The 27363-nt window shown below is 37.6% G+C and overlaps 2 protein-coding genes across 3 annotated transcripts; both read left to right on the top strand.

The window, feature by feature from the left end:
* The first annotated feature begins 1690 nt into the window (after nucleotides 1-1690).
* On the top strand, nucleotides 1691-9146 carry LOC139138480 (uncharacterized). Its single transcript, XM_070706872.1, has 9 exons — nucleotides 1691-1828; nucleotides 2230-2393; nucleotides 3174-3370; nucleotides 3787-3833; nucleotides 4183-4281; nucleotides 5548-5718; nucleotides 6676-6809; nucleotides 8091-8331; nucleotides 8789-9146. Exons 1-9 carry the CDS (start codon nucleotides 1777-1779, stop codon nucleotides 8818-8820), a joined length of 1137 nt encoding a protein of 378 aa, XP_070562973.1. The 5' UTR covers nucleotides 1691-1776; the 3' UTR covers nucleotides 8821-9146.
* Nucleotides 9147-20150: 11004 nt separating this feature from the next.
* Nucleotides 20151-26374, top strand: LOC139137891 (lysine/arginine/ornithine-binding periplasmic protein-like). Of its 2 annotated transcripts, none has more exons than XM_070706153.1 (9): nucleotides 20151-20279; nucleotides 20796-20953; nucleotides 22179-22375; nucleotides 22935-22981; nucleotides 23657-23755; nucleotides 23882-24052; nucleotides 24252-24388; nucleotides 25170-25410; nucleotides 26264-26374. In XM_070706153.1, exons 1-9 carry the CDS (start codon nucleotides 20156-20158, stop codon nucleotides 26293-26295), a joined length of 1206 nt encoding a protein of 401 aa, XP_070562254.1. In that variant the 5' UTR covers nucleotides 20151-20155; the 3' UTR covers nucleotides 26296-26374. The 2 variants fall into 2 exon arrangements, with proteins under 2 accessions (XP_070562254.1, XP_070562255.1); XM_070706154.1 differs by having other exon boundaries at nucleotides 20158-20279; nucleotides 20786-20953.
* Nucleotides 26375-27363: the final 989 nt, after the last annotated feature.

Below are 27363 nucleotides of genomic sequence, written 5' to 3'. Positions count from 1 at the left end.
CTCCTTTGTCCAGGGTGTGTGGTAGATTTGATACAATTGTTTATCAGTTTTTGCTTGAGACTTCGATTCGCTTGCACATACGATCACAGAGAGACTACTTGTCGTTAGGCGAGGTACTGTGTCATTTTACCGATACAGATCTGTGAGCGAGATATCGCTTCAGGGTATATAGTTAACCTCACAGATGTTATCCTGTTAGCGTTCACCTGTAAATGATAATGTTACACAAAGGAGTTTAACATTCATTGCACTTTATCTTCACTGTGGTACAATTATCTTCCATTCAGCTTCAGTCACTTTAAGTCAACAGCCACATGCAGTAATATTCTTTAAGGTTATTCTGAAAGCATGCCAGATTTTATTGTCTCCGTCCTTACGATGTCTAACGGTCTGTTTCCTATCTCCTGGTGGATTTTGGGATGACGACTTTGTCGGGAGCAAATGTCAGTAATGCCACTTGTGAAAGGTACTCATTTCATCAATCATAAGCATAGATAGCATCAAGGCTAGTTGACAAAAATGTTCACAAAGCCGACAAACTATTCATTAAAAAGTAGTGCTACAAGTGGGCAAGTACTATATTGTCATCAAGGGATACAGCTTCGGTGGTCGCAAATAAGTTGTATTACCATATTTCATGCTTGACAAACGTACGTTAGTTAACTTTTTGTGCATACGATCGTGTAAATTACCTTTTTTGACGTACGCGATAGATTGTCCTTCACATTGAATTCTTCTCCCACTGCAGTGCTAGTAAACGTATCAGTAGGGAGTATTAATTTGAAATCAACGCAACGAATAGCATTCCAGAGTAAGATAGATTGCGTGTATCTAAGAATGTGTGTGAGAGAGACAGACAGACAGTGACAGACGGGCAGACAGACACTGAAAACGAGAGAGATGTTTGACTAAACACAGACATGAAATGCCCTCTTTCACGACGTGGCCACCAAATCAGTCTTGTTATGGTCACTTTCAATGCTTTATTTTGGCTCGTGTAAGTCAAGTACATAATTTTGCAACTTTTGCAATATAACTTAAGTGTATAGGCCCCTCATGCTTAGATGCCAGCTTTTTGCGACCAAAATTAGTACGTGCGCTGGACAATTGGACAGCCTGCATTGAATGTATTTCTACAGCTCTGCTTTGTAAGGCACAGTGCGCAATTGCAGTCTAGACCTTAAACAAATCTAGACTATGCGCGATATGGACGTAAAATTCAGACAACGACCAGGTCAGTTCCTTATCCTTTTGGTCACCTACCCTTATCTGAAGTCTGCTCTACTGAAGGATGTGAACTGATTATAACGTACTCATATAAAAGTACATTGTTCTAAAAGACAGATTTATTCAGGAGTTGATAAATCAGTCGAAGTGAGTCCCATGACTGATAGGGACAGATAAGCCACATAAAGCCAATAATCTTTTGATTATTCTTTCTTAACAAATACTGCGAGATTCAGAAGGAAAAGCTACATGGTTATCAAATTAGACTGGACAAAATGCAAGTGTTCAAGTTCAGCTGCGTTGGTCAATAACTGACGTAAGGAAGGACAATAACTAAAATCTGCCATATTATCCTTAAACGTTTATGAAAGCGTTATTGATTTTATGCAAATGGCGTTGAAATATAGGTTGACAAATGACTTCCATTATCTGCAGTGCAAAGTTTACTCCGATAAAACATCTTGGTATTTGCAAAAACTTTACAGTCCATTGAGCAGTGTTTCAACATTCAACAGGTGGCGATACTTTGACTATTACATAGATGTCACGATGAAGTTGTGGTTGGCGTTTACGATTTTCTCCCTAGGCCGTTTGGTTAGCGGTACGTTCCAAACTAATGTTATTCTGTTGAATAAGATGTCGTTATGCTGCGATGAAGTTGTCACCTATGAAACTTTGGAAATTCTTACTGTACAGCAGGAATGGATGACCTGGACAGAGGCTTATCATGACCATCTGCTGCTATGTTGACAACAAACTTAAATATGAGACCTGTTTAGAAAATTATCACTTAACACATAGTAGTTGTATTCTTTATGATGGTCTCTCTGTCAGTTTCTGGACTAACAAAAAAGTATTTATAGCGAAACGTTTTCACATTATTGCTATACGATAAGCTTACTAATCGCAAAATCGCAGATTAGGTCAGCCTGTCCTTGACTTTAGAATGCAGTCTTATCAAGCTTGCCTTGTAGCCTTAAAGATTGAAGTTGTTATCTGTAGGATTTATGGTCGATAGTGATAAGCTCTATGACATGCCAGAGAAGCTTGCCCTGATTTCTGAAAGCTCCATGGACAATGAGTCAGCTGGTCTTCTCCGCGTTCTAATGTCAGGACGAGTTCCTGTTTCAATGTCACGTGTAATGTTTCTCCGTTATTTCGACAAGGTAGGATTGTATTTGCTATGTCTTTCATTTGTTCCAAAATTGCATCTACTTCTCTGAAATATTTTGATATTTCATATGCTTAGTTGCTATTATTATTATTATTATTATTATTATTTTTATTATTATTATTATTATAAGGGTTAATTGACATTAAAAACTAAAATATGAAATAAATTATTGCCGCTGGACCTCTTAGGTAATTTTCGAATCAATTCAATTTACTTTCAAGATGATTTTGATATTGATATTTGATATTTTCAGCCACCAATGTTGTCTGTGGAATCATCAGTTCTTTTAACTGCGATAGATTATTTTTCAATTTGTCGAGCAATCAAAGATATTTCCGATGGAAATTGGCAATCATTGAAACTTTCAACTTGTAGATGATTTCTATGAAAACCTTGGGCATCACAACGGATATCATCTTTGTTCTTTCTGACCAAATATACCAAAACCTGACAGTTGTTGTGAAACTTTAACATTATTATTGTTATTATTCAGATTATGATGTTATTTAATTCTTTATTTCATTTTTACATGTTACGCTCAATTCCATCCGTACTTTAGGTTCTCATCATCAGTCATGTTTACGATATAGTGTAAATATGACAACTGTATTCACCATATTCCTGAGGCATCAATCACAGATAGAGTTTTCCTATATACCAAAAGAGATTGATTTTATGTTTGTTTCAACAATGTTTAACTTTGAGAGTATCATATGCGATACCTGACATACAGGCATTTATGAGACCAGTACCTTCCCTTTGAAAACTGTAGCATGGCTTTCATACACCGGCATTACCCATCCTTCGAGGGCTTCATGGTCGGGAAGATTTAGCCATGACGCTCATAATGTTCAATCAAATCAAAAACGGATTGGAAAATGCCCTACGTGACAAGATGAAGACAGTACGTGATGACAAAGTCTACCTTTTCCAAGCAGAGCCTCTGTTGAATATCTCATTGTATTATTTGTAAGTGTCAGATATATAATAATCGAACTGAATGAATGAATGAATGAATGAATGAATGGTAATGACGATAATGACATGTTTTGTGCAAAAAATTACCCATTGACACACCATTACATGACTGCATCCCTGTACTTAATACATGAATGTGATCATTGCCTGATTGAATTGAAATGTTTCTATTCAAAGAGGAGCCTAAAGAGAGAGAAAGGTCAGATTGAGACATTAGAACTAGGTTTTTGCAAATATATTTCGACACTATTTTAGAGGGGCAGTGTCAATAATATAATTTTTGCATTGTTGATCGATAATTTGGAACGGTGTATAACATTTTGAGTGATACAATATAGTTAACGCCAATAGCTGTGTATATTTCTCATAACAAATAATAGCTTCCTTTTTCATTGTTGATAACAAAGAGAAAATACGAAGACCAAAGGTTTCTTTCCAGATCTGGTGAAAGAGGGTAAGTATATGTAACAGCTTTTGTGGCTCTCGGCCCCGTTTGGTTAATGGATATTTCATAGATCGAAGAGTTTCTTTTGGAAAGCAAGTGACGATGCCTTTAGAAATGTGACTAATCAGTTTTAATGACAAGTTTATACTCCTATAAGAACATAGATATCTCTTGATTAATTCAAATCGTCCGGAATAAACATGTGTAGGTGTCAAGTGTGTAACTTTTATGCGTTGTTACAACTCCTCCACTATCCATAGTGATGTCAGTTGGAAACCTCGACATAATTAAAATATAAAAGCAATGAACTGGAAACAAACGAAAATTTCTGTTTTCCGATGTTCATTTTGTGATTCAGTGTGTAAGGAGGCTAACAAGAAATGCGAGATAGTATACGACACATACAACAGATGCCACATGTCCGATGACAGATATGATTACGAAGGCGCAGGACAAGGTAAGCCGACGTAGTCTGTGATTCGTGGAGAAAACGAATGAGCATTTCGTGACCATTTTTGTCCAAATATTCGGACATGGTCGTGAAGTTTGAGTGAATGATATCAAAAGGACGATTTCTCGTTCTGAATTAAATTGAATCGTGGTATCGCTGAAAACAAAATGCTCACTAATGTAGATTCAATAATTTACTTAAACCGTTGTCAAGTGGTAACCAACATAAATACGCTTGATTGTCGACGCAAACCAAATATAGACTGTGTCAAGAAAGCTAACATCTTAAATATATTTTGACAAATGTTTATAAAATGTTACTAAGCCGCCCAAATTGGTCGAAGAGGGCAGTCAAAAGCTGACAGAATCATTTGAGCAGACCACATCTACCATGTTACATTGTCGGTGCAGTTCAGATTGTGAATCAGTCATTGAAAACAAGCGTTCTAATAGCAAAATCTGTTTGTGCCGTAGATTTTTCTGTTTATGTTTTCTGTTCACTCTATCACTCGTATCCAGTATATAGTATGACCTGTATAAAAAGATGGGACAACTGATAACCGTAATGTTACATGTATTGTCATTGAGGGATAATTCTGCGATGGTATCTTATATACTTGGAATTGTTATGAAAGGCAGAGATCATAGACTGAAAATATAATTTAGCGCTTTTCATCAAAGTTAGATCAATAGATCGCACATACTGGATTCATCTTTTCATGCCAACTCGGAAAGCATAGAGGATGTTCCAAAAACTTTGCATGAGCTATATTGATAATATAATATCACTCAGCACATTGCATCTGCATACAGCGAGGGTTATAGTGAGTAGCCACCTCACAAACTCAACCAAGTCAACTCCACAGGCGTCATGAAATGTTGGATTAACAAACCTTGACACACTGGACTACTTTTTCGGATTTGCATGTTAGCAAGTAGAATATGCGATTTCGATATTGTTACCATGTCTACAAAAAGGCGCAGAGAAGAATTCTATAAATACCCGCACATTGTTCACTCGACAAACTCCTACGTGGATTACCAGCATCATGAAAGCCTTTTTTTGAATCTTTTCTCAAGAGCCTGATATCACACGTACTCAAGTCACGTAGTTAGTTAGTATAACGTGCGCACAGATATACCTATACAGATAGATCATGCAATTGGGGGTGATCGCACGCACGTCTCTGTACATCTCTCATTTTTATTTTTTCAGCAATTTTAATTGATGCTATAGCGTCTTAATTATCCATGTTCTCATGTAATTTTGAAGGCCTACTTGCCAAGCATTTTGATGGATGTCTAGTGTCAGCGAACAGCGAGCTAGCTAATGCGGTAGCGTTATCAGACAGGATAACAGGCTACAGAGCACCATCACTTTTCTTTGTCCCCACCGGTAATCCCGGTAACTTTAACCCGAACAATATTGCGGGCAGAAAGATAGGTAAGAGTACATCTTATTTCCATCCGAAAAGAGCTTTTGTGAGTCTTTGCCGCTCCGAAAATGTGACTAGCGATACTATCTAGAGTTAAAATCATATATATGGTTACAAGTTCTGTTTTAATGTACATACGTTTTGGATTAAATCGAGCTGGCTTTACTTTATTATAAAGTAATATAGAGCCACGGGTAAGGTTCGGATTTTCATACAGTGTTAATCGAAAAAGTGGCTTATACACTAATATTAAGTATTTCATAAAGGTGAGTTCGTATTGATTTTAGTAGGACAAACAATGTGAACATTGTCACACGGTCGGCTATTCTGAGAGATGCTGTAAATTGCATCAATATTACAACGACAACGTTGTATACGTCCGGTGGCATTGCATGTTGCACCGCTAATTTTGGTCAAAATCACATTTTGCAAACTTTAAGATATCAAATTTCTTGACTTGTTAACACCATATTAAAATATCGGTTGGGTCCGCCTTTTAGCATTGGGTGCAGTCTTCAGTTGAGTAAGGAAAAAGTGTAAATTTAAACATTTTGAAAACATCCTCTCTGGCTGTGTCAAATGTTCGAAAATTTTAAGTGCATGCTCTTTAAATGCCATATAATAAAATATTTTGTTTTGCAATAAAGTTCTTACATTTTGAATAAGAATCATTTTTTCAATTTTATTGATCCTGATTTTGATCACTTTCACGAATTTTTTTCGATCCCTGCCATTCAGAATGACAATATTTTATGCAAATATGCTCTAGTTTCAGTCGGTGGAACATTAAAATGATCGTTACGTTTATTTGTTTCTCTACATCATACTCAAAATGTTACATGTGCACCATAATCGTTTCGCATTCGCCCGGCACAGATCCTCGCTACGTAAGCTCAGAATTTATACCATCACTTCTTTACGACCGATTGGTAGCGTTTGAATTATCGCGATTAATTTGCATGCAGGCTTTATCCATGGATGGGAGAGCAACTTTCGTTGTCTGAAAGAAAACAAAGTGGTTGGAGCAAGACTACTCGGTCCACATCAAATCTTCTCGCAGGATACCAATAAACTGGTTAACAACGTGAAAAATCAGCAGGTTAGTCCTTTAAACGAAACTAGTTTGTGGTTCTGCCGATAGTTTAAGGCTGCATATCCTCAAGCACATCACGTTTCTGACAAGTTATACTCATTGCTATCAGATGTATGTTTTATAAGAATTATAAGATGATAAAAGGAGTAGAAACTCTGCAAATTAGCTCTCCCTACCTTAATAATATTATTTGTCCTTTATATTTGCAGGAAAATAGCAATCGTGATTATACGTATCACTTCTGAGCCACAAGTATAGAAAACACCTATTATCTGGTCTATTACCCCTAGGGCCATGCATTACCAAGTATACATCGCTACTAGTATTTCCCGAGGCCGTAGGCTGATCGGTATAGCGACGTGTTTCTGCTAATGCAATGCAAGGAGGGGTAATAAACGGTCACGGTAGCGTGAATAAAGACCAGGTTATAGGTGTTTTATAACACATCACAAGCTCGTGTTGTTACACGTTATTGCTTTTAATGTGCTTAGATGTATATGTACTGCAACAATACATTTTGAGACGTTTATTGGTCGATTCTCAGTAGCGGTAACAGTGGTGCTAATTTCTTCTCAAAAAGAAGCTCAAGACGTTCGCGTACAGCATAACGTCCTTGTTTGCACTTAAATATTTGTTATTAATGAACTCTACGGGTGCCAACGCTGTTGGAAGGAAAAATCTTGCTCTTTCAGTCATAGGCTCGTCGCTCATCCCATTCTCTCTTTTTGCTCTAATCATCCGCCATTGCTTAAAGCTGCAGACAACACTGAACGCGCGGTCATGTTATTCGGTAAAAATTTTCAAAAACTTATTTCCCTTAGGAAAACGTCGTTGAAAGAAACCCTCTAACGTCACTCTGTTCGAACTGGTAGGGACTAGAGGTATCTATATTTTCATCACGTGATATGTTCTGGAGAATCGCGATACAGACTGAGCACTTAGCGATTTACAATTATTCTTAACACGCTTAAAAAATATTTCTTTCCTGACTCAATATTGCTGTATGATATCACTTTTTTGCTTGAAAATAAAACCACTTTCATTACAGACTGTGGTATTTAAATGCTTCAATGCATGTCAGGGCATATATTTCATTTTTTGGTCTTAAATTCAGCTTCACATGATCGTGCAATCTACTTGTTAATTCTTTGGTTCAGTGACATGTGTATAAGTATACATTCGAACTAACAGAGAATTACTTGAAAGAGTCCATCTGCGTGTTACGTTGAAAATTGGCGACACCCAATGTACATGATTAAGTTTACTGTCTCATCTAATCCACTGTAGATAGATGCCGCCTTCTTAGCGCTTAACCCCGAATATGGAGTTGATGACGAGGATTTAGGTGTGTTTGGAGGTACGCCAGTTGGTCTGGAGCCAGTAGGAGACGTTCTTTATTGTGGCGATGGTGGCGCTTTAGCAACTCGCAAGGACAGTCGGGTGATTAAATGGTTTAATGCTTCACTGCGAAGACTGAAGAAGAGCGGCAAGTATGCAGAAGTATGCAGAACGGCACGAATAGAACACGGTAAGGTTTGACTGATAAAAGACGCATACATACATTTTACACATGACTGAATTACCTGTGTCAAAAGCATCTTTTTGTGATTGTCTCAAGTTCAAAAAAGAAGATTCAAGTTGCAAATACATAGATTAAAACATCGCAATGAGAGCTATTTGATTTAGCTTTAGTGTCAAAAATAGATGACTGTGTTTCTCAATGTGAAATATACTTGATTTAGGGGACAGGTTTGACTTGCCTTCCTATATTTTTGTCAATGGCTACTGACTACTGGCCGATGACGACAATAGCGTGCTTGTCAGGTTACTTTTCCCGATTCTAAATTTTGAAGGACATCATCACAATACATGTAATAGCAATTTCAAGTTGTTCGAAGCTTTGAACATCGTACATTATACATTCACTCAGCATGACACTAAATACTGTAATTCTTGATTGCGATTGTTCTTATTGCTTCTTCCAGGACACTTGGGCGAGACTGAATGTGTTTACTAAATGGAGGTGGCAAAAGAAACGTAGACAGCCTATGCTGTTCATGAAATTAAACGTAGTTGCTGTTCTACTGATTCTTTTTGAAACAAAATATGTTGAAATTCATTTGTTCAAATAATTAGTTTGCAGAATAAAAAGGCAATGTTATGCACGACTGTTTTGTGAAATAAATAAGACCGAACATAAATAACAGATATTGTATTCTTATATTTCGTGTCAGTACGTCTATGATTGTGTCGCAAGATATTGGCCAGGAAAGACCTATCTTTTTCAAATTACTGAAATGTGTAAAAATCAATCAAAGATATTCAATACAAATTTCAACACTTTGTCTGTTCGTTCTTTCAGAACAATGCCTCTTCTATGTATCTTCTGTAAAATCCGTTCACCTAAAGATGCAAATCTAGAGAAACAGACAAATACTTTACCTGTCAAGATGCCTGCATACATTGTCCAGCTATCAATCAATGGCTCGAATTGACTGAAATCTTATTGAATTGTACAAAACTATGCGTGTATGTGTTTATTTTTATGTTCATATACGTGATTATATATATATTATATATTGAAAATTGCATGTTCGTCAGAATGAGGCATAGGGTATTTAACTCAAACAAGATTAAGTTCCTTGAGATGGAATGGGAAAGTAAAATATATGAGTTCTGCTGGCTCAACCTTGTTTAAGAGGTTTTTTAGATACAATCTAGTTTTGTTTGAGGTAGTTGGAGGTTAGGTACTAGGTGATTCTTTCTGATCGCCTCTCCTGGTCTGCTCGATCGACAAGAAATCACGCACAGTTTGTGGGAGTTTGACAAAACACTCACCATATTCATCGAGTAGCAATAAGTTAATTCAAGCAATCGTAGCAACATACGACCCAAATCCGTGTAAGGTCCTATGCTTTAATGATTACCGGAACCTTTTGTGTGCATTTTAATAAATTTATTTTTAGGCCTAATTGGAGTATTTCTGTCACATTTTTCTGTATAAGACTCTCTCACATTCTTTGATTGGCTACGCAAACTAAATGCATAACCATTGAGCGGCAGTGAACGAGTCTATCAGGATTTCTATCAAGCTGAAGTTCAGAAGAAAACATCTTGCGCACAACCTTCATCCTGCCGTTTCATCCTCGTCAGATATCATCAAAAGACTTATACGACCAGGTTTTCTGGCCTAAAGGTGTCAGGTGAAGGATGTACTGATATTCTAGTCAATCGGCGTGATTTACAAATTTCGCTATGAAGTGGGACCAGTTTACCATCATAATATGACCTGATAGTGATGGGTAAGGGGCCGTCAATAATAAAAGCTGACGTAACGTAATTATTTCGTTTGGGGGGAGGGGGTAAAAGCTCATTTCGTTTCGTGTGCGTCAAAATCGCATAAGGATTTTCTATCGTTTTCGAAGTGCGACTTTGCAGCGAGAACGCAAAACTACCTTGGCTGTTCATCGAGAACAGAATGACCACAAAATACGGAGACAGAAAAGACAACAAAAAACATGAATGTAAAATAAAAACTTGTATGCTTTTTCAACTTGAAACATGTATGTGAAACATTTTCCTGCGGGCGAAATACATTAAAATGTTTTCTTAAAAAGTAAAACACGTAAAGTTGAAGTTTATTATATAATTAATGTGCCCTTCCGGTATTTTTTGATGGGCGTGCGGAACGAAGAGGTGCGTATGGGTTTGTCAGAAACGGCATCATAATACGAAATTGATTTCGCATAAGAAATTTCGTTTTCAGGGGGGAGGGAGGGCGTTTCAAGTAAAACGAAGGAATTACGTTTCTTGTGCGTCAGCTTTTTGTTATCGACGGCCCCTAAATAGGATCATAAAGTTTGCCATCTGCTGTGTTACTTTTTTGAGTTACCATTATGAATATGACATTGCTACCTTCTGGTAATCTCGACCTCCTGAGAAAATTAACATTCTCTGCTGCCTGAAAATTTGAATTAATCCCAACAAATGAAACGTGAAACGTCCCGCAGGACCTTGATCAATTAAAGTGTTAGGTTATTAGATAATGTGCCTACATGTGCCTAAATGCATATTACTGTATGAGGTTATTACGATAATACTGCAAAGGATCAAAGAGGACACGAGGGCAGCGTATGGTTATACGTTTTACATTCGTGACTGCAACGTCAAGGGGCCAAAGTGGTGACAAGTTTCGTACTATGTCAGCAGCTTTTCTTCCAATCTATTGCAAAAGTATGGAACGCTATCCTGGATGGGCTTCTGGTAGGCTGTACAACTAAACGTACAGAGGAATAAACATTTTGACAATCGTCATATGGGTTCCCAATGCGACTACGTCAGATGCAAAGATGCCAGTGTGTTCTCTTTTGCGTTTTCTCTGTATTCTCATTAGCTGATAGTCGCCTCACTACACCTTACAACAGTCACTTGTCATTAGGTACACGTCGGACAGTCCTCTAATGTAAACAAGTGGAAGTTAGTAAACAGTACACACTTCTTGCCAAGTTCGGAAACTATTAATCCTAATGTGACCGGGTAAATAATAGTGCAGCAGACATCACTAAAGGTGAACGCCAACCTTTATTCGGTGAACATGACGTTACAAAAAAACCCCTGAAAATACAATTGAAATAAATAAATCTCTCGTACATAGAACAATATTTACCACAAAAGAAAATGCAGTTTCTTGAAAGGTTTCTTGAAAGTTCAACGTATACGAACAGTACGTTGCAAAGAATTTGAGGGTGTGAACAAATACAATGTCAAAATACGGACAACACGATGTCAAGTCCTAGCTGCAAAATTGTAGCGCTAGGGTGAGGCGGTCGGTGATTTTTGGATTCTGCGACTTCGCTCACCAGTAGCGCTACAATGCCGATGGCCCTGTAGAGGTGAAAATAAGCGCACCCCATTGGGCAAGGCGTGTTGATGTGATTACCAACTTCCGGTAATGGCGGCTCCCAGCAACACCGATGCCCAACGCATGCCCGATGTTTTAACGCGATCGACGTGTTTGAACAAATTCCAAACCAAATAAAAGACAAGAGAAGTGAAGTATAGTATTGAGTCTTCAGTAGTGATAGCTGCAAAATTGTAGCTCTACGGTGAGGCGGTCGGTGAGTTTTGGTTTTTGCGACATCGCTCACCAGTAGCGATACAATGCCGAAGGCCCTAAAGCATACAAAATAAGCACGCTGCACATGGCACGGCATTTTGATGTAAAATCCCATATATTTACTGCATTTGGTCATACTGATTTATCACTACTGAAGATTAAACGCTATACTACACTAACCTTGTCGTGTATGGGGTTTGGTATACGTCGATCGCGTTCCAAAAACCAAAAACATTTCTTGGAGCCGCCATTACCAACTTCCGGTAATGGCGGCTCCCAGAAACACGCTCAATGTTTATGGAACGCGATCGACGTGTCTGTGCTAATACCAAACCCAATAAACGACAAGGTTAGTGTAGTATAGTGTTTAGTCTTCAGTAGTGATAAATCAGTACGACCAAATGCAGTAAATATGTGGGATTTTACATCAAAATGCCGCGCCATGTGTGGCGCGCTTATTTTGTATGCTACAGGGCCTTCGGCATTGTAGCGCTACTGGTGAGCGAGGTCGCAAAAACCAAAACTCACCGACCGCCTCACTGTAGAGCTACAATTTTGCAGCTACAGTAGTGATAAATCAATACGACCAAATGCAGTAAATATGTAGCATTTCACATCAACACGCCTTGTCCAGTGGGGTGCGCTTATTTTCACCTCTAACGGGCCATCGGCATTGTAGCGCCTCTGGTGAGCGAAGTAGCAAAAACCAAAAATCACCGACCGCCTCACCGTAGCGCTACAATTTTGCAGCTAGTCAAGTCCAAGTGACACGTCACCTTAGTCTTCACAAATTTACCGACCGTGGAAAATTATACAGGTGGAAATATGTCATGACAAAATTAGCGTCTTACCCCAACTAATAATTCATGCTGTACACCATGACAGTGTCGACAACAGTAGAGTAATAGACGTATTCCAGTCTGTCATACCAACTCAACAAATCCAGGTCCGCAAAGACCAGGGATACGTGATGCGACTCCACGATGGCCGCAAAGGTGCACTGCCGTAACGCTGACGTGGCAAGGTATTTATAGTGAAAGCTGTTGCATTGTGGGCGGAGCATCAAACGAGACATAACACGCGAAAAGAGGTGATGATATTATTATTATTATTATTATTTATTTATTTCTTAAAAGCGCACTCCACTTCGTCTCAGTGCTCTGTACATTCTACAATAAAAGGAGGTAATTAAAATCACAGATCACAAAACATACTATAACAATCTCTAAAAAGACAAGTTTTCAAGTATCGTTTAAATGTGTCAATTGAAAACTCTAGGACAGAAACATCTAAAGACAGATCATTCCATAAAATCGGGGCAGCCACTGGAAAAGCCCTAAGACCATAGTTTGTAGTAGTGTACCTTGTATCATGCCTAGATAAAAGAACTTTATTCGACGAGCGAAGATTGCGATGAGGTAGTTGGATATCTATCAATGACTTAAGGTAATCTGGACAGTTGCCAATGAGTATTTTGAAAGTAAGGAGGTTAATTTTGAACTTAATCCTTTCCCTTACGGGCAACCAATGAAGTCTAAATAATACAGGTGTAATATGTTCAAATTTCTTTGTACGAGTAACAAGTCGTGCTGCAGCATTTTGAACAGACTGAATTTTGCCGAGGTGATAATTTTGAATACCATAAAGAAGACCGTTACAATAGTCTAATTTCGATGTGACAAAAGCATGGACCAATTTCTCTGTCGTATTTGCATCAATCAAGGAACGAATTTTACCTAATTTATACAAGGCAAAAAAGGCCGATTTACATAAGTTATTTACATGACTAGACATAAAACCGTCAGAGTCAAGTAACACTCCTAGGTTTCTAACTGATGTTGATGGAATGATATCACATGAGCCGACGCTCAAAGATTCAAGTTTTGTGCTATCCTTGCGAAAACGTGATGAAAATTGTATGACTTCGGTCTTATTATCATTTAAAAACAACATATTTGACGTCATCCATTGACGAATATTCGCTACACACTGTTCAAGATCTAACCTAACGTCCTCAGGACTCTTACAAACAACATAAATCTGGGAATCGTCTGCGTAAAACATGTACTCTAAACCCTGAGCGGAAATAATGTCATCTAAAGGAGTAGTGTACAAAGTGAAAAGGATGGGCCCCAGTACAGAACCTTGGGGAACACCATACCTTAAAACAGCACATTCTGAAATAGTTGAATTAACAGAAATACGCTGAACCCGGTCTGTCAAATATGATCTCAGCCACTGAATCACTAGACCGGATATTCCAAACTGACATTGTAATCTATGGAGCAATATCTCATGGTCTAGAGTATCAAAGGCGGCTGATAGATCTAGCATGACCATAATGACATCCCTACGAGAGTCTAAGGCAATCATGACATCGTTATGAACACGAAGAAGGGCTGTTTCTGTACTATGATACCTACGATATGCTGACTGATACTTTGAATACAGATTATTTTCTGACAATAGCTCTTTAACTGATCTGCGACAATACGTTCCAGACATTTCGATAGAAAACACAAATTTGAAACCGGTCTGTAATTTCTGAGGTTATTTTGATCGAGAGCTGGATTTTTTATCAAAGGTCGTACGATTGCCAATTTAAACATGTCTGGAACAATGCCGCTTGACAGCGAAATGTTAAAAAGATGTGTAATAAAAGGTAAAAGCTCGTTAATGTATAGTATAAAAATCTCTGTGGGTAAAACATCTAAAATACAGGACTTCATAGATGAATGCGAAATTAGCTTTAAAAGATCATTGAAATTTACAGGTTAAAAAGATAAAAGTGAACAACCTGGTGGAGGATAATCTGAGCTAATGGTATCAGTACAAGAATTGAGACTTTCCCTAAGTTTATCAATTATCTGAGTAAAAAAGTTCATAAAATTACTACTCAATTGATCAACCGGGATATTGGTGGGCTGTATTTTGGTACTCGCTTTCTTCGTACCAGTCATCTCATCAATTATGGCAAACAGTTCTTTGGAATCCGCAGCTTCAATGCGCGAGCGATGATAGTCCGATTTTATCTCATCAACACGTCTGTAGTACTCTGATCGTTTTGCAACAAACATTTCGCGATGGATGACTAATCGACTTCGGCGCCATTTTCGCTCATATTGTCGAACAGTTCTCCTTAGATCCATAAGATCCTTGTTGTACCATGGCGCTCTTGGTTTTACAGTCACCGTTTTAGATTTTATCGGAGCTAGTTCATCAAGAATATTAGTAACTTCTCTCTCATACAGAGTACACAGATCATTCACGTCATGGATGCTGTGGTAACCCGACAACGATGCACTATTCATAGCTTTGAATGATTCTTGATCAATCGATCGAAAGTTACGTTTAAACCGAGTAACTCTCGAATTCGGTGAGCTTTTCACATTCATATTGAAATGAACCAAGCTGTGATCAGAAGAGAGTACATCTGAGACGGTGATGTTATCCAATAACTGATCAGAGGCATGTGTTATGAGAAGATCTAATGTATGTCCGAACACATGGGTTGGTTGAGTTACGCGTTGCTTGAGATTCTTCGAATTCAACACATCTAGAAGCTAAGAGGCATCGCGAGATTCACTATCATTCATATGGAAATTAAAGTCACCAATAATCAATAAGTGTCCAGGTGATGCAATGACCATTTCGAGCAAACTTGAAAATTCCGATAGAAAAATGTTAGTCGAACTCGCATTTTTCTTCGACTTTGGGGGTCGATATACGATGATGATACGCAGAATTTCACTGCGAAAACGTAAAGAGATATCAAGTGACTCGAATGATTTAAAGTCATAAGTCTCTGTATGAGTGACTCTCAAGTTAGAACGTAATAAAAGTGCCACTCCTCCACCTCTCCGGTTAGCGCGTGGTTGCTGATAAATTGTGAAACCAGATATAGCAGAAAGAATATCTGCGACAACCGGATCATCTTTCCTTTTAAGCCATGTTTCGGTTATAGCAAGTAAATCCAATTTCTCTTCTATTAATGTAGAAGCTATTTCGCCAGCCTTACTAGTCAGCGACCGAGCATTCCACAATCCACCAGCCAGTTGCAGTTTATGAAAAGTTAGAGGAGATCGAGGAATAGTTTTGAGTATACCAACAGGCCTTCGACGAAATGGTATGACTTCAGTTCTCTTGTCAGATATCAAAGTTTTGATGGGAAATAGAATACGATGACGAACTCCGGCTTTCTTGCCACGAGGTCGAACTGCATACCTGATTTTGCGTGCCGCATCAGCTGCTTGTCGCGTCACTGTGGTATTACTCCATCTCATTGACAGCAAGGTGTTTCGTGACACATGAAGCAAGTCAGGAGTATGTGATAACGCCATATTGTTGAAAACTTGTCCAAGCATTCTCAGAGGCTGCAAATGTACTATCCCGAGTCGAAAGTCCATAAAACAAGACGTCACAGGTATCACAGAACCGAAACAAACAGGTTTTGTACATCAAAAAACGTTAGGAACACCAAATATAACGTAAAAGACGTAAAACATAGGAGCTCATCCACACACGAGGCAGCCGGGTTCAGCGCCACAAACTGTAATATCAAAGGTAATAACAATATCAGAAAGTTACAACTAGAAGTTATCTAAGGTATTTCTCCTAGAATTATAATTATGGTATTTCTGAGCATTACATTAATGTGAAATAGCATTTTGCAATCACGACATGTTTCACCAAAAGAGCGCCCTCCAGAGGTAAGTATAGGGCATGAAAGTTTTTTTTTTCTCATGCTAACAAAAGGGCAAAGTTTTTTTCCGTATACTACTTTCGATGGCGTCCATCACCTGCTATCTTGTTTTCTGTTAAAATTGAACATCTAATAAATTTAGGATGCGTTTTATCGAATTTGAAAGTGGTTCTCTCGACTATACGTTAAACTTTATAATTATCTTTAGGCGACACTCTATGTCAATTTACCTATAGTCGCTTCACCGTGATCTTGCTTCTTGTCTATACACAACACCTCATATAGTCCAGTCATTTTAGGCCAAAAAAGGGGGTAACCCACCACAAATTGCAACAGAATTTATTTTTTCACCATTCAGCTCAGAAAAACCCATAGAAAAACATATCAAAAGTCTTCCAAAATCCGAGGAGTGGAAAACCGCCTAATTTGCATAAATCCAAAATGGCCGCCCCGGTATTATAGTTTCAACGCTTTTGGCCACTTACTGCCAAATATTGGTCCGATTTTAATATATTTTTTTATTTCCATATACCTTGTACATTCCCTTCATATTTTAGACATTTTTACAATAATTCCATCGTTATTATTTACAAAACAGGAACATGAGTCCGAATTTTACTGTAAAACAATAGTATTCTCACACACTATGTCTTGTAATCAATACTTGTTTTATTTTATACGATACAAATGTCTGTAATGTGAATAAATAAATAAATAAATAAATAAATAAATAAATAAATAAATAAGAAAGAAAGACAAGAAAGACAAAATTATTCATCAGTTGTTGTTCGTCTTTGCTAGTAAAGGTAAAGCAACTCCACTTCATATTTGGGTTGTTTGCGTTTTTGTGTGTGATATTGTGTATAATGTAAGTGTATATCATGTTTGGCTGTTTTGTGTAAAATGTTGCTCAGCCATGGCGAGACGTACCCGTAATCTACGTGTCTTGTGTTTATCTGCACTGGAGCGGGGAGATTGCTGTCATCGGAACACAACACGAACTCAATGACTTCATATCAAACATCAACAAATTTGCATCTTACTTTCAATTTTTCGTTTGAAAGCTCCTCTCAAGAAATCAAATATTTAGACCAATCTACAAAGGTCGTCGATACAACAAAGAGAATATTCTCGACATCAACACACACACAAAGCCAACAGATACATTTCAATTCTTACAAAGAAACTTATGCCATCCGGCAGCAACATTCAAAGGTCTGATCAAAGGTGAATCATTACGATACATCAGAACATGTAACAACGAAACCGATTTTACACAGAAAGTCACACAATTTAGTGAAAAATTACAAGACCGACAATACAAAAAAATGAAATAGAAAGCATTATCAGAGAGACAGATCATAAAAGCAGAAAAAGACTGCTTGAACAACAAAAAGAAAGAAATAACGCCACCAACAATACCAACATATAGCCCGTACATAGAAACGACAAAAATCAAGCAAGCCCTGACAGAAAACTGGAGTGAACTTGAAAAAGACGAAACACTAAAAAAACTGTTCCAAAACGAACCTATAATCGCATATCTTTATTTGAAGGAACAGAAATATAGGCGACACACTTATAAGCGCCAGACTTCACAAAAACTACAATAGCTAAAACTCAGGGTTACATGAACCTACACAAACACAACGAGATCAAACTGTAGACATTCTAGCTTCCCTACTTGAACAACAAACGTAAGTGGAACAACATATTACCAAATTAAAAAATCTAACAATCAATCAATTGGTCTCACCAATCACAAATGAATTTTAAGTGGCTGATGAAGTAAAACTCTGTTTTCGAAACGTATCGCCAAAGGATCGTAGTGTCACAGCAATCTCTCCGCGCCAGTGCGGATTAACACAAGACACGTAGATTACGGGTACGTCTCGCCATGGCTAAGCAGCATTTTACATAAAACAGCCAAACATGATATACACTTATATTATACACAATATCATTCACGAAACGCAAACAACCCAAATATGAACGATGTGTGGAGTTCCTTTCCCTTTACTACCAATACTATTTAATTCTCATGTGATCTGTACACCTTCCAGGAAACTTAAAGCCCCTCTCCCTTTGCTCGGCTCTCCCGCGCTGGCACACCCTGTCAATTCAGGCGCGGCTGTTTATCTAAAATTTGGGTAAAATAAACAGCATTTGGGAAACTGGTAATTTTACAATTACCGGCTAGTATTGAACCTCATGTTGAGTTTCACAACTATGGTGACAACAAGTGTACCCTGGTAACACAATATCAACACACTAGATATAACTAGACTTCAAACCAGGTTGACTGTGTTTGATATGAATAAACCGCCCACTTTTTATAGGATGAATGTTCTAAAAAATGCGTAAGTTCAGCCGGTGGCTTTTAATGTGAAATAGGGAATAGGTTATTGGCAAATTAACAACCAAAAACAAAATGGATACATATTCTGTATTAGTTATACTGAGATTACTTTCAATTTTATTTATATATTTCACACCATATACGTTAGCATCTTGCAAAATTAGACCAGTATTGATTGGAAGGTGAAGTGTGTTTGTGTACCATTGTTTGTGTACCATTGTTTTACCCTGAAATTCAGACTTGTGTGCCTGTTTTATTAATAAATACAATTGGAAATGCCCTAAAAATGTTGGAAATTAGAAGAGAATGTACAATTTATAAGAAAAAAAATATTGTCCAAATCGGACTGATATCGCGCAATATGTGGTCATAAGTGTTGATTCCATAATACCGGGGGCGGCCATTTTGGATTTATGCAAATTAGGCATTGTTCCACTCCTTGTGTATTTATTTATTTACTTATTTACTTATTTATTTATTTATTTATTTATTTAACATTACAGACATTTGCACCTTATAAAATCATGAAACAAGTATTGATTAGAAGACATAGTGTGTGAGAATACCATTGTTTTACAATTATGTTCCTGTTTTGTAAATAAAAACAATGGAATTTTTGTAAACATGTCTAAAATATGATGAAAATGTACAAGGTACATGGAAATAAAAAAAATTACCAAAATCGAACCAATATTGGGCAGTAAGTGGCCAAAAGCATTGAACCTATAATACCGGGGCGGCCATTTTGGATTTCTGCAAATTACGCACTTTTCCACTCCTCGGATTTTGGAAGACATTTGATGTGTTTTTCTATGGGTTTTTCTGAGGTGAGTAGTGAAAAAATAAATTCTGTTGCAATTTGTGGTGGGTCATTTCATATTTTGACTGGACTAATAGAGGTCACGTCGAGAATAATATGACAGAACCCCATGGTCTGTGAGTGCAAGCGCGTCGTACTAGCGGTATTTGCACGAGTGCTGCGGTGTATTTGGCGGCAGTCCTTTCACGAACGAAGCGAGAAATACCATTTGCACTGCAGTGCAAATACCGGTAGTACGCGCGCGCTTCGATGCAAGTAAACTGTGGTACATATGTAATAATAACCTATAAATCATTATGTTGGTCGAAGATGACCTTAAAGCACCTTAATCTTCATTTGAACGCATTGACTGTACATGTTCCATTCAGCTAGAGTCAGTTTTAGTCCGCAGACACATTCACGACGAAACAAATTATTTCCTTTCATGATGAGAGCATGGCAGATTTTAGTCATTGTCTCACTTGCTGCGATTGCTAACGGTAAGTTGTTCCAACTCCTGCTTATTCTTTTTTGGAGGGTGACGACTTTGTTTGTAGAAAATGTTACCAGTGCCACTAGTGGAAATTACCCATGTCATCAGTCAAATGCTCATCACAAGGCCAGCCAACAAAACACTTCACGCGACAGGCTTTGGCAAGCGTGTTCTTCTAGGAACGGTCAGCAATTTCTTTCGCTCATCAGTGAGTGGGCGAGCAAATTATTATTTTGTTTAATGGGCCGCTTGGAATCTCCATAAGCGAAGAGGGGTCCTGCCCTTTTTGAGACGCTGTTGTAGAAATGCATAAGTAATGGTCGAAGTAGAGTGTTGTAAAATAATGTGTCTAGCGCAGAGCACATAGCAGGATTGAGCAAAGTAGTTGTGAGTGCGTGGGACAGTTGTCTACTTCAGTTTGGCAGACTTTACCACCATTTTATATTACAACTGATATTACAAAGACTTCGCCCCAGCTGACATGATTTTGCAGTGACATTATCATTGTTGTAGTTGCTTGTAGGATTTACTGTCGACCATAACCACCTCTATGATAATGTTGGCGAACTTTCAACACCGCCTCGGGGTTCATTTGAGTCAAGTTTCCTTCTTCGAGCTTTGTACTCCGAACGAGCTCCCCTTCCACTTGCTCGTGCGATGCTACTTCGTCATTTTGATAAGGTAAGACGATGCAGAAGTGATGTTGTTTATTGGGTAGTTCAAAGAAAGATTACTAATCTAAGTCAAAGACGTCTGTCCTTGACCTACGGATGTTTATGATTGTATCATTTGCACACTCTGATATCTTCAACGGCTGTCAAATCTGACCATTTAGACCAATATAGCAACGTCAAACTCCAGTTGATTACATATGACCGTACGCTGCAAATGCGTTCGAGGTCATCAATGTATGTTCAAGTGTAATCACGCCTGCGTCACATGTGAGGAATATTGGTGCTATTTGTGACGACAACAATACAGTCAAACAACATATCAGTGACATCTGCCTTGCAATTCACTTCCATTTTCCCCAAATCAGGTGCATCATCATGAACTTATCTAATGATTCCTGTGCCACTTTCGTCCTTGTTATAATAGTGTTACAGGTGGACTTTTGCAATGCTGTATCGTGTTCTGTATAATGCTGGGCATAGGCCAGTTACAGCCTTTACAACGTGCCCAAAACGCAGCAGCAAAGCATTGTCATTGAGACTAAAACATCGAAACATATTACTCCTCTTCTTAAGCAACACCGTACAGTAGGCTCCTAGAACTTCATCATATTTTGTTCTCAGAAAATGGGATACATCGTGTTCTGAAAAATTTTGTCTTCGTTCTTTGGATTTGTGCCTTCAGCAGATACACTCAGACGGAACCTGACTCCCAACGACCGCTGCCCAGTCTTCTCAGCAGCTCCGGTCATTTTGAACTTTCTAACTTGGATTGAAACCTCTCCAAATGTCAACTTTTAAAAAACCGCTTGCACATATCTTTCACGGAACATTTCCATCATCGTCATTACTCAAAGTGCGTTTAAGCATTGTCTTACTTGATTATTAGGTGTTATGTAAATGCATATATGTATGTGTGTGTGTGTGTGTGTGTGTGTGTGTGTGTGTGTGTGTGTGTGTTACTGTGTCTGTGTCTGTGTGTATAGAAGTATATAGATGTCCTCGTGGAAAATTATAGTGCTCGATGCTAAAAGGAGAACGTTATAAATAATAATAAGTTACCATTTATTAAAAATAGATAGATAGATAGATAGATAGATAGATAGATAGATAGATAGATAAACACTAAATGCACACATAGACAGGTAGTCAGTGTAGTCTCGGAGTAATCAATTCTAAAGTCCTGAGAAAACAAGTATATCACTAAACTGCTGCTGTTACTCCTGACAATTTAGAATGGCTTCGATAGAACGCTCCTTCCAATTTTTCGAGGCCTGAGAACGCGTGAAGATTTGGCCACAATGCTGTTGGCATTTCATCACTGGAGGAGAGAAATGGGAAAAACCATTCGTGATGGTCTGGAAGGAGAGAAAGATGACAAAATCTACACTTTTCAAGTTCAGGAAGAATTAAACTTGACAGTGTATCATACGTAAGTGGTTCTGTAATTATTAAGGGCTCGCAGTACATACGTAAGTACAGTAAGTACATACGCACGTACATTACGTAATTCGTAAGAGTACGTATACGTACGTATGTATGTATGCACGTGCGTATGTATGTATGTATGTATGTATGTATGCATGTATGTATGTATGTATGTATGTATTTATGTATGTTTATCTTATTACACTAAGGGTCTGTTTCAGTCAAAGATTATTGATTTAAGATACACGTTTTGTTGTTGAATCAGAGAAGGATGACAAAATATACACTTTTCAAGTTCAGGAAGAGTTAAACTTGACAGTGTATCAAACGTAAGTGGTTCTGTAATTTGTACGAGTACGCAGTACGTACGTATGTACATACGTAAGTCTATTAGACAATAGACAGTAGAATTGAACGTCTTCTGGGGAACAATATAAGAGTGATCACTCACGATGGGTGTAGAAATTTGAATTCTCATCTGAAGAACAATGTAAGAGATATCATTAATGACGGAAAAGAAAATTGACAAAGTCTCTTTGTTATTTTCACTCCTGGATATAAAGACACAATCACAAGACACGGGGATTCTTTATTGACCTACTCAATGAAGGTTAGTTCGACTCTCTTCTGTATGAGTTGCAGATGCATTAGCTTGGCTTACTTCGTGTCTAGAGAAAGTACATCTCCTACTCTTCATTTTAGTAATTATCAAGTCCTTGACTTTTTATTATTAAGACACTCTGGATGGTCAGCTAATAATAATGTCCTTTGGGATTTCTGATCAAATAGTGTCTCATTTTAATTCTATATAATCGCCGAAAATATGCGTTACCTACACTTAGTTGCAAGCTATCAACAACATGCCACAATGGTGTTCGACAAACAGGATTTAAGTCCATTAGCTTATGGGAAGGCAATATTTGATAATTTCAAGGAGCAATTTCGTTATGTGGGCCATTCTCAATATGTCTCTTCCAGCTTTTCACCACGATTATCCTGTCGAAGACCTGCTTTATCCAAAGCGCCAGTTTTCGACCCTAAGTTTCATTCAACACTCAAGCTTAATATTAGTATGCAAAAATTGGCGCCTTCGATTCCATTGAAAAGTTTTGCAATACACCCAAAGGCTAAGCGATACTGTCAAGTACGCAGCAAGTTTGGTTTAGGTATTAAACCTCTGCACATCTGCATTATAATCTCTTTCAAATAGAAAACAAGTAGATATCCAAGTGGAAGATAAACATAATCCATAAGCCTTTTGAAAATATCACCGTCTTTTTTGCAGTTTGTAAGGAAGCTGGAAAGAAATGTACGACAGTTCATGATACATTCGACAAGTGCCATGACGTCAGCATTGGAGAAAACCCTGACGCCGCAGGTGTAGGTAATTGATGTTTCTGAATGAATATAATTACTTTGACAAATGGTAGATCCATCTTAAAATGTTCGTGTGTTTTATATACATAATTGATTACTTACATGTATTTTATGTGTATTTTATATTTTCGAGGTTTACTTGCGAGGCATTTCGACGGGTGTCCTATGGCTGTAAGTAGTGGAATAACCCAAGCCGTGGCGTTCACGGACTTGTGGTTGGACTTCCGTGGGCCTGCTCGGTTCTTCGTCCCAGTCGGCAATCCAGATAACTTTGACCCAAACGATATTACCGGCAAGCGAATAGGTATGTTTTGTAAGCATTTACGGTCTTGAGAAATGCCAAAAATGGTTTCAAGAATCATGTGTTGGCTCCCTCGTTCACACGTCTACTGGCATCTTCAGTAAATTCGCCATGTAACTTTTGTAAACCATTCCTTCGATTTCAATCATTAGGTACTCATACCAGTAATACTGACGATTTATATTATTTTTTACTCCCGCAGGCCTTGTAAGAGGTTGGGATAGCAACATCCTTTGCCTTAAACGTAACAACATAAAAGGAGTGCAGTCATACCTCCCGAACAAATGGTTCATCATTGATGTCCCAAGCGAAACTTCTGATCGCCTAAAAAATGAAGAGGTAAAGCTGATATGCTTCCAGTAATAAGTTGCAAAAAAGACACATTGCTTACAGGTGAAGTATATTGTCCTTCATACAGTTCCTGAAAGCACAGTGCAATCAGTTGACCTATTTCCAACCAACATAGGGGTGACTATTTGCCAGTCCTGCAGACCTGATGGATTCATTTTTGGCGTAGAAGAAAAAATTTGTTGATCTTCTTTGTGGATGGAACAAACCTTAAAATCACGTAAACGTTTGCTACGTCATGAATGTAAAACGTTGGCGAATTTTAGACCATTCACCTCTCTAGCCGACAAATGCGTGCAGTGACACCGATTCTTAATCATTTCAGATGTTGATGAGAAATTTCATACTTTCTTCGGGTAGACAGTAAATGTTTGACAAATATATTTTCCTGATATTTTACACCTTTTAAAGGGACATAGTAGGCCATTTTTCATGAATTTTGTTTGATGCGAGATACTACTTATATTGTTTGACATGTTGAAAGATACTGAATGAATGGGTGACCATGCATATACTTGACCCCGGTTTTAGACACGATGCATGAAACCAACGCGTATAAATGAATTAATGGTCATGACAATTAATTAATTTTTTCGATGGTTTCATTTAATTTATCGACTTTGTCCCTTTAAGGCATTTACAAACACACTTTTAACTATGTCTGCTGTACAACGCATGTGAGGAAATTTCCACAATTGAGGAAAAAATTAGACATTAGATTGTTTTGGTGCTCTTCGCCTATCCAGTTACTTAATCTTAATCACTGCTACAGATAGACGCCGCCTTCTTGCTTCTATGGTCGGAATATGGGGTTGATGACGACCAGGCAGGAGTGATAGGGGGTACGCCAGCCGGCTTGGAACCTATCGGGGATGTCCTCTACTGCCTCGATGGGTTAGGGGTTGGAGCGCGAAAGGACAGTCCTATCATCGAGTGGTTTAATGCAGCGTTGAGCAAACTGAAAAAGAATGGTAAATTCGCAGAGTTGTGTAGAAACGCAAAGTTAAAATATGGTAAGCATATTAACGCGAAATGAGTCGAGCAATATTGTTTTGATTTTGGCAAAGTCTTTATTCGATCATAGACTATCACAAATATAATTTACATGACTTTTGTTTTCCTACACCTTGAAATACGTCAGGTAATTTAATTATTTTGGAAAAAATACAAATATATAAATATCATATGAAAATCAAAATTAAATGAAAAATGAATAATAATACAGTGTGTCGTCAACATGGGGCACTGACGTATTTTGTATTTGTAGTAGGGAGAACAAAATCTATGTCCACTCTTAAGATGATTCCCACGCAGCCAAGACAAATATTTTTCAACTGTCGAAATATCAAATGTGTTCGAATGGTTTTAGTGTATTAGTGAATCATTTTTTGAACAAATTATAAATTAAAACACACTGTCATAACCATGCATTTACTGTGTAAACTTTGGTAAACGTATATCTATTTATCTATCTATCTATCTATGTATCTATGTATCTATCTATCTATCTATCTATCTAGAGATAGATAGATAGATAGATAGATAGATATACATTGCTTTGTCGCCTTTGTGTCTCTCGACATCAAGTGAAATATTTGAATTTTACTTAATAGGTCACCGTGTCTCTTCGCCCTTTAATATTTTTTGGGTTTTTTTTCAAAATAGTAACATATTAAAGCGCTGCTCAAGAATTTTCGAATGTTGTTAATGCGTTTTTTCTTTATAACACATCATCTGAAAAAAACCCTGGCTTTTTACTTTTACACTTATTCTGCTTTCTATTAGTTATTTAGTACCTCTTACTTTGATTCGAGATAAGCTTTGGTCAGATAATGACTTCTAATTAGGTTATTTTTCTTATTTCAGGAGCATGGGGACGAACGGATTGCATTTTCTAAGATATGCCGATCACTTAAAGTTCTCATTGCGCACGTTTACAGACGAACTTAACTTAATATTATTCTTCATTTCGAGACTATCAATACATTTAGATATATAATTCTTATGAAGTCACGTTGACACTGTATTTAAAACCAGGCAATAACAATAAGTAACCACGCAGAACTGGTCTGACAAGTGTTTTAATTAATTAGCGTCTTTTACGAATGGTTAAATCGACCAGGCATATTATTCCACTTACGTGCCAAGATACATTTGAAAGTTTCAGCGGTACAAATAATCATGAGCATCCCTTCAGGACTTTCCCAAACTCTTTGTAGACAATGTAGTTATTTAATTGGTATCCAGCAATTTGGTATAACTAGACAGCTAGGATATTTTTCCCTTTTGAAGGAGTTTAAGTTTTATAAGAAATAAACTATGATAGATCATTTGAATGGTGCAATTGTTAGATAAGCCATATTCAATTCCATTGTTATGCAAAATGATGGAAATTTCAATAAACAATGCCGGCCCTCTTACCACTAGCTAGTAATGGTCATTGCAACATTGTACATGTATAGTTTATACATACTATATGGATATAACATGTATAGTTAATACATACTATATGGATATTGAGATATCAATACATCTATACACGCTTACGTACAGCCAGAGCTTATGCAAGCCGTGTCGATCGATCACTAATCACTAAGAGAAAAGTTTTTGTACCGGTCGCCTTTTACGTCAGTCTCATCCATTGCTCGTGAGAATCGTAAAATTGAGACTAAATTCGTGCAATAACACAAGAAGGATGTTTGTGTTCTGCTCCAAGGAATTACGTTATTTTATTCAAGATTCAAGGTCATTTGATATGAATTTGATATTGAGTTATTATACTCGTGATTCTTTGATAGTTTCAGTATGGACTTTAGCCCAGTTTAAGCGATGTATGTATGTATTCATTGCTTCCATAAAGTTTGCATGCAATGTGTGATAGTTAAGTGAACGAGCGTGAGGGCTTCATGAAATTTACAACTTGTAGAGAAGTCTAGACTCAGTCAGAAAATGTAACAATTTAGCCC

Source organism: Ptychodera flava, chromosome 8 (assembly GCF_041260155.1).
Source record: "Ptychodera flava strain L36383 chromosome 8, AS_Pfla_20210202, whole genome shotgun sequence".
NCBI lineage: Eukaryota > Metazoa > Hemichordata > Enteropneusta > Ptychoderidae > Ptychodera > Ptychodera flava.
This window is presented reverse-complemented; position numbering and strand designations above follow the sequence as displayed.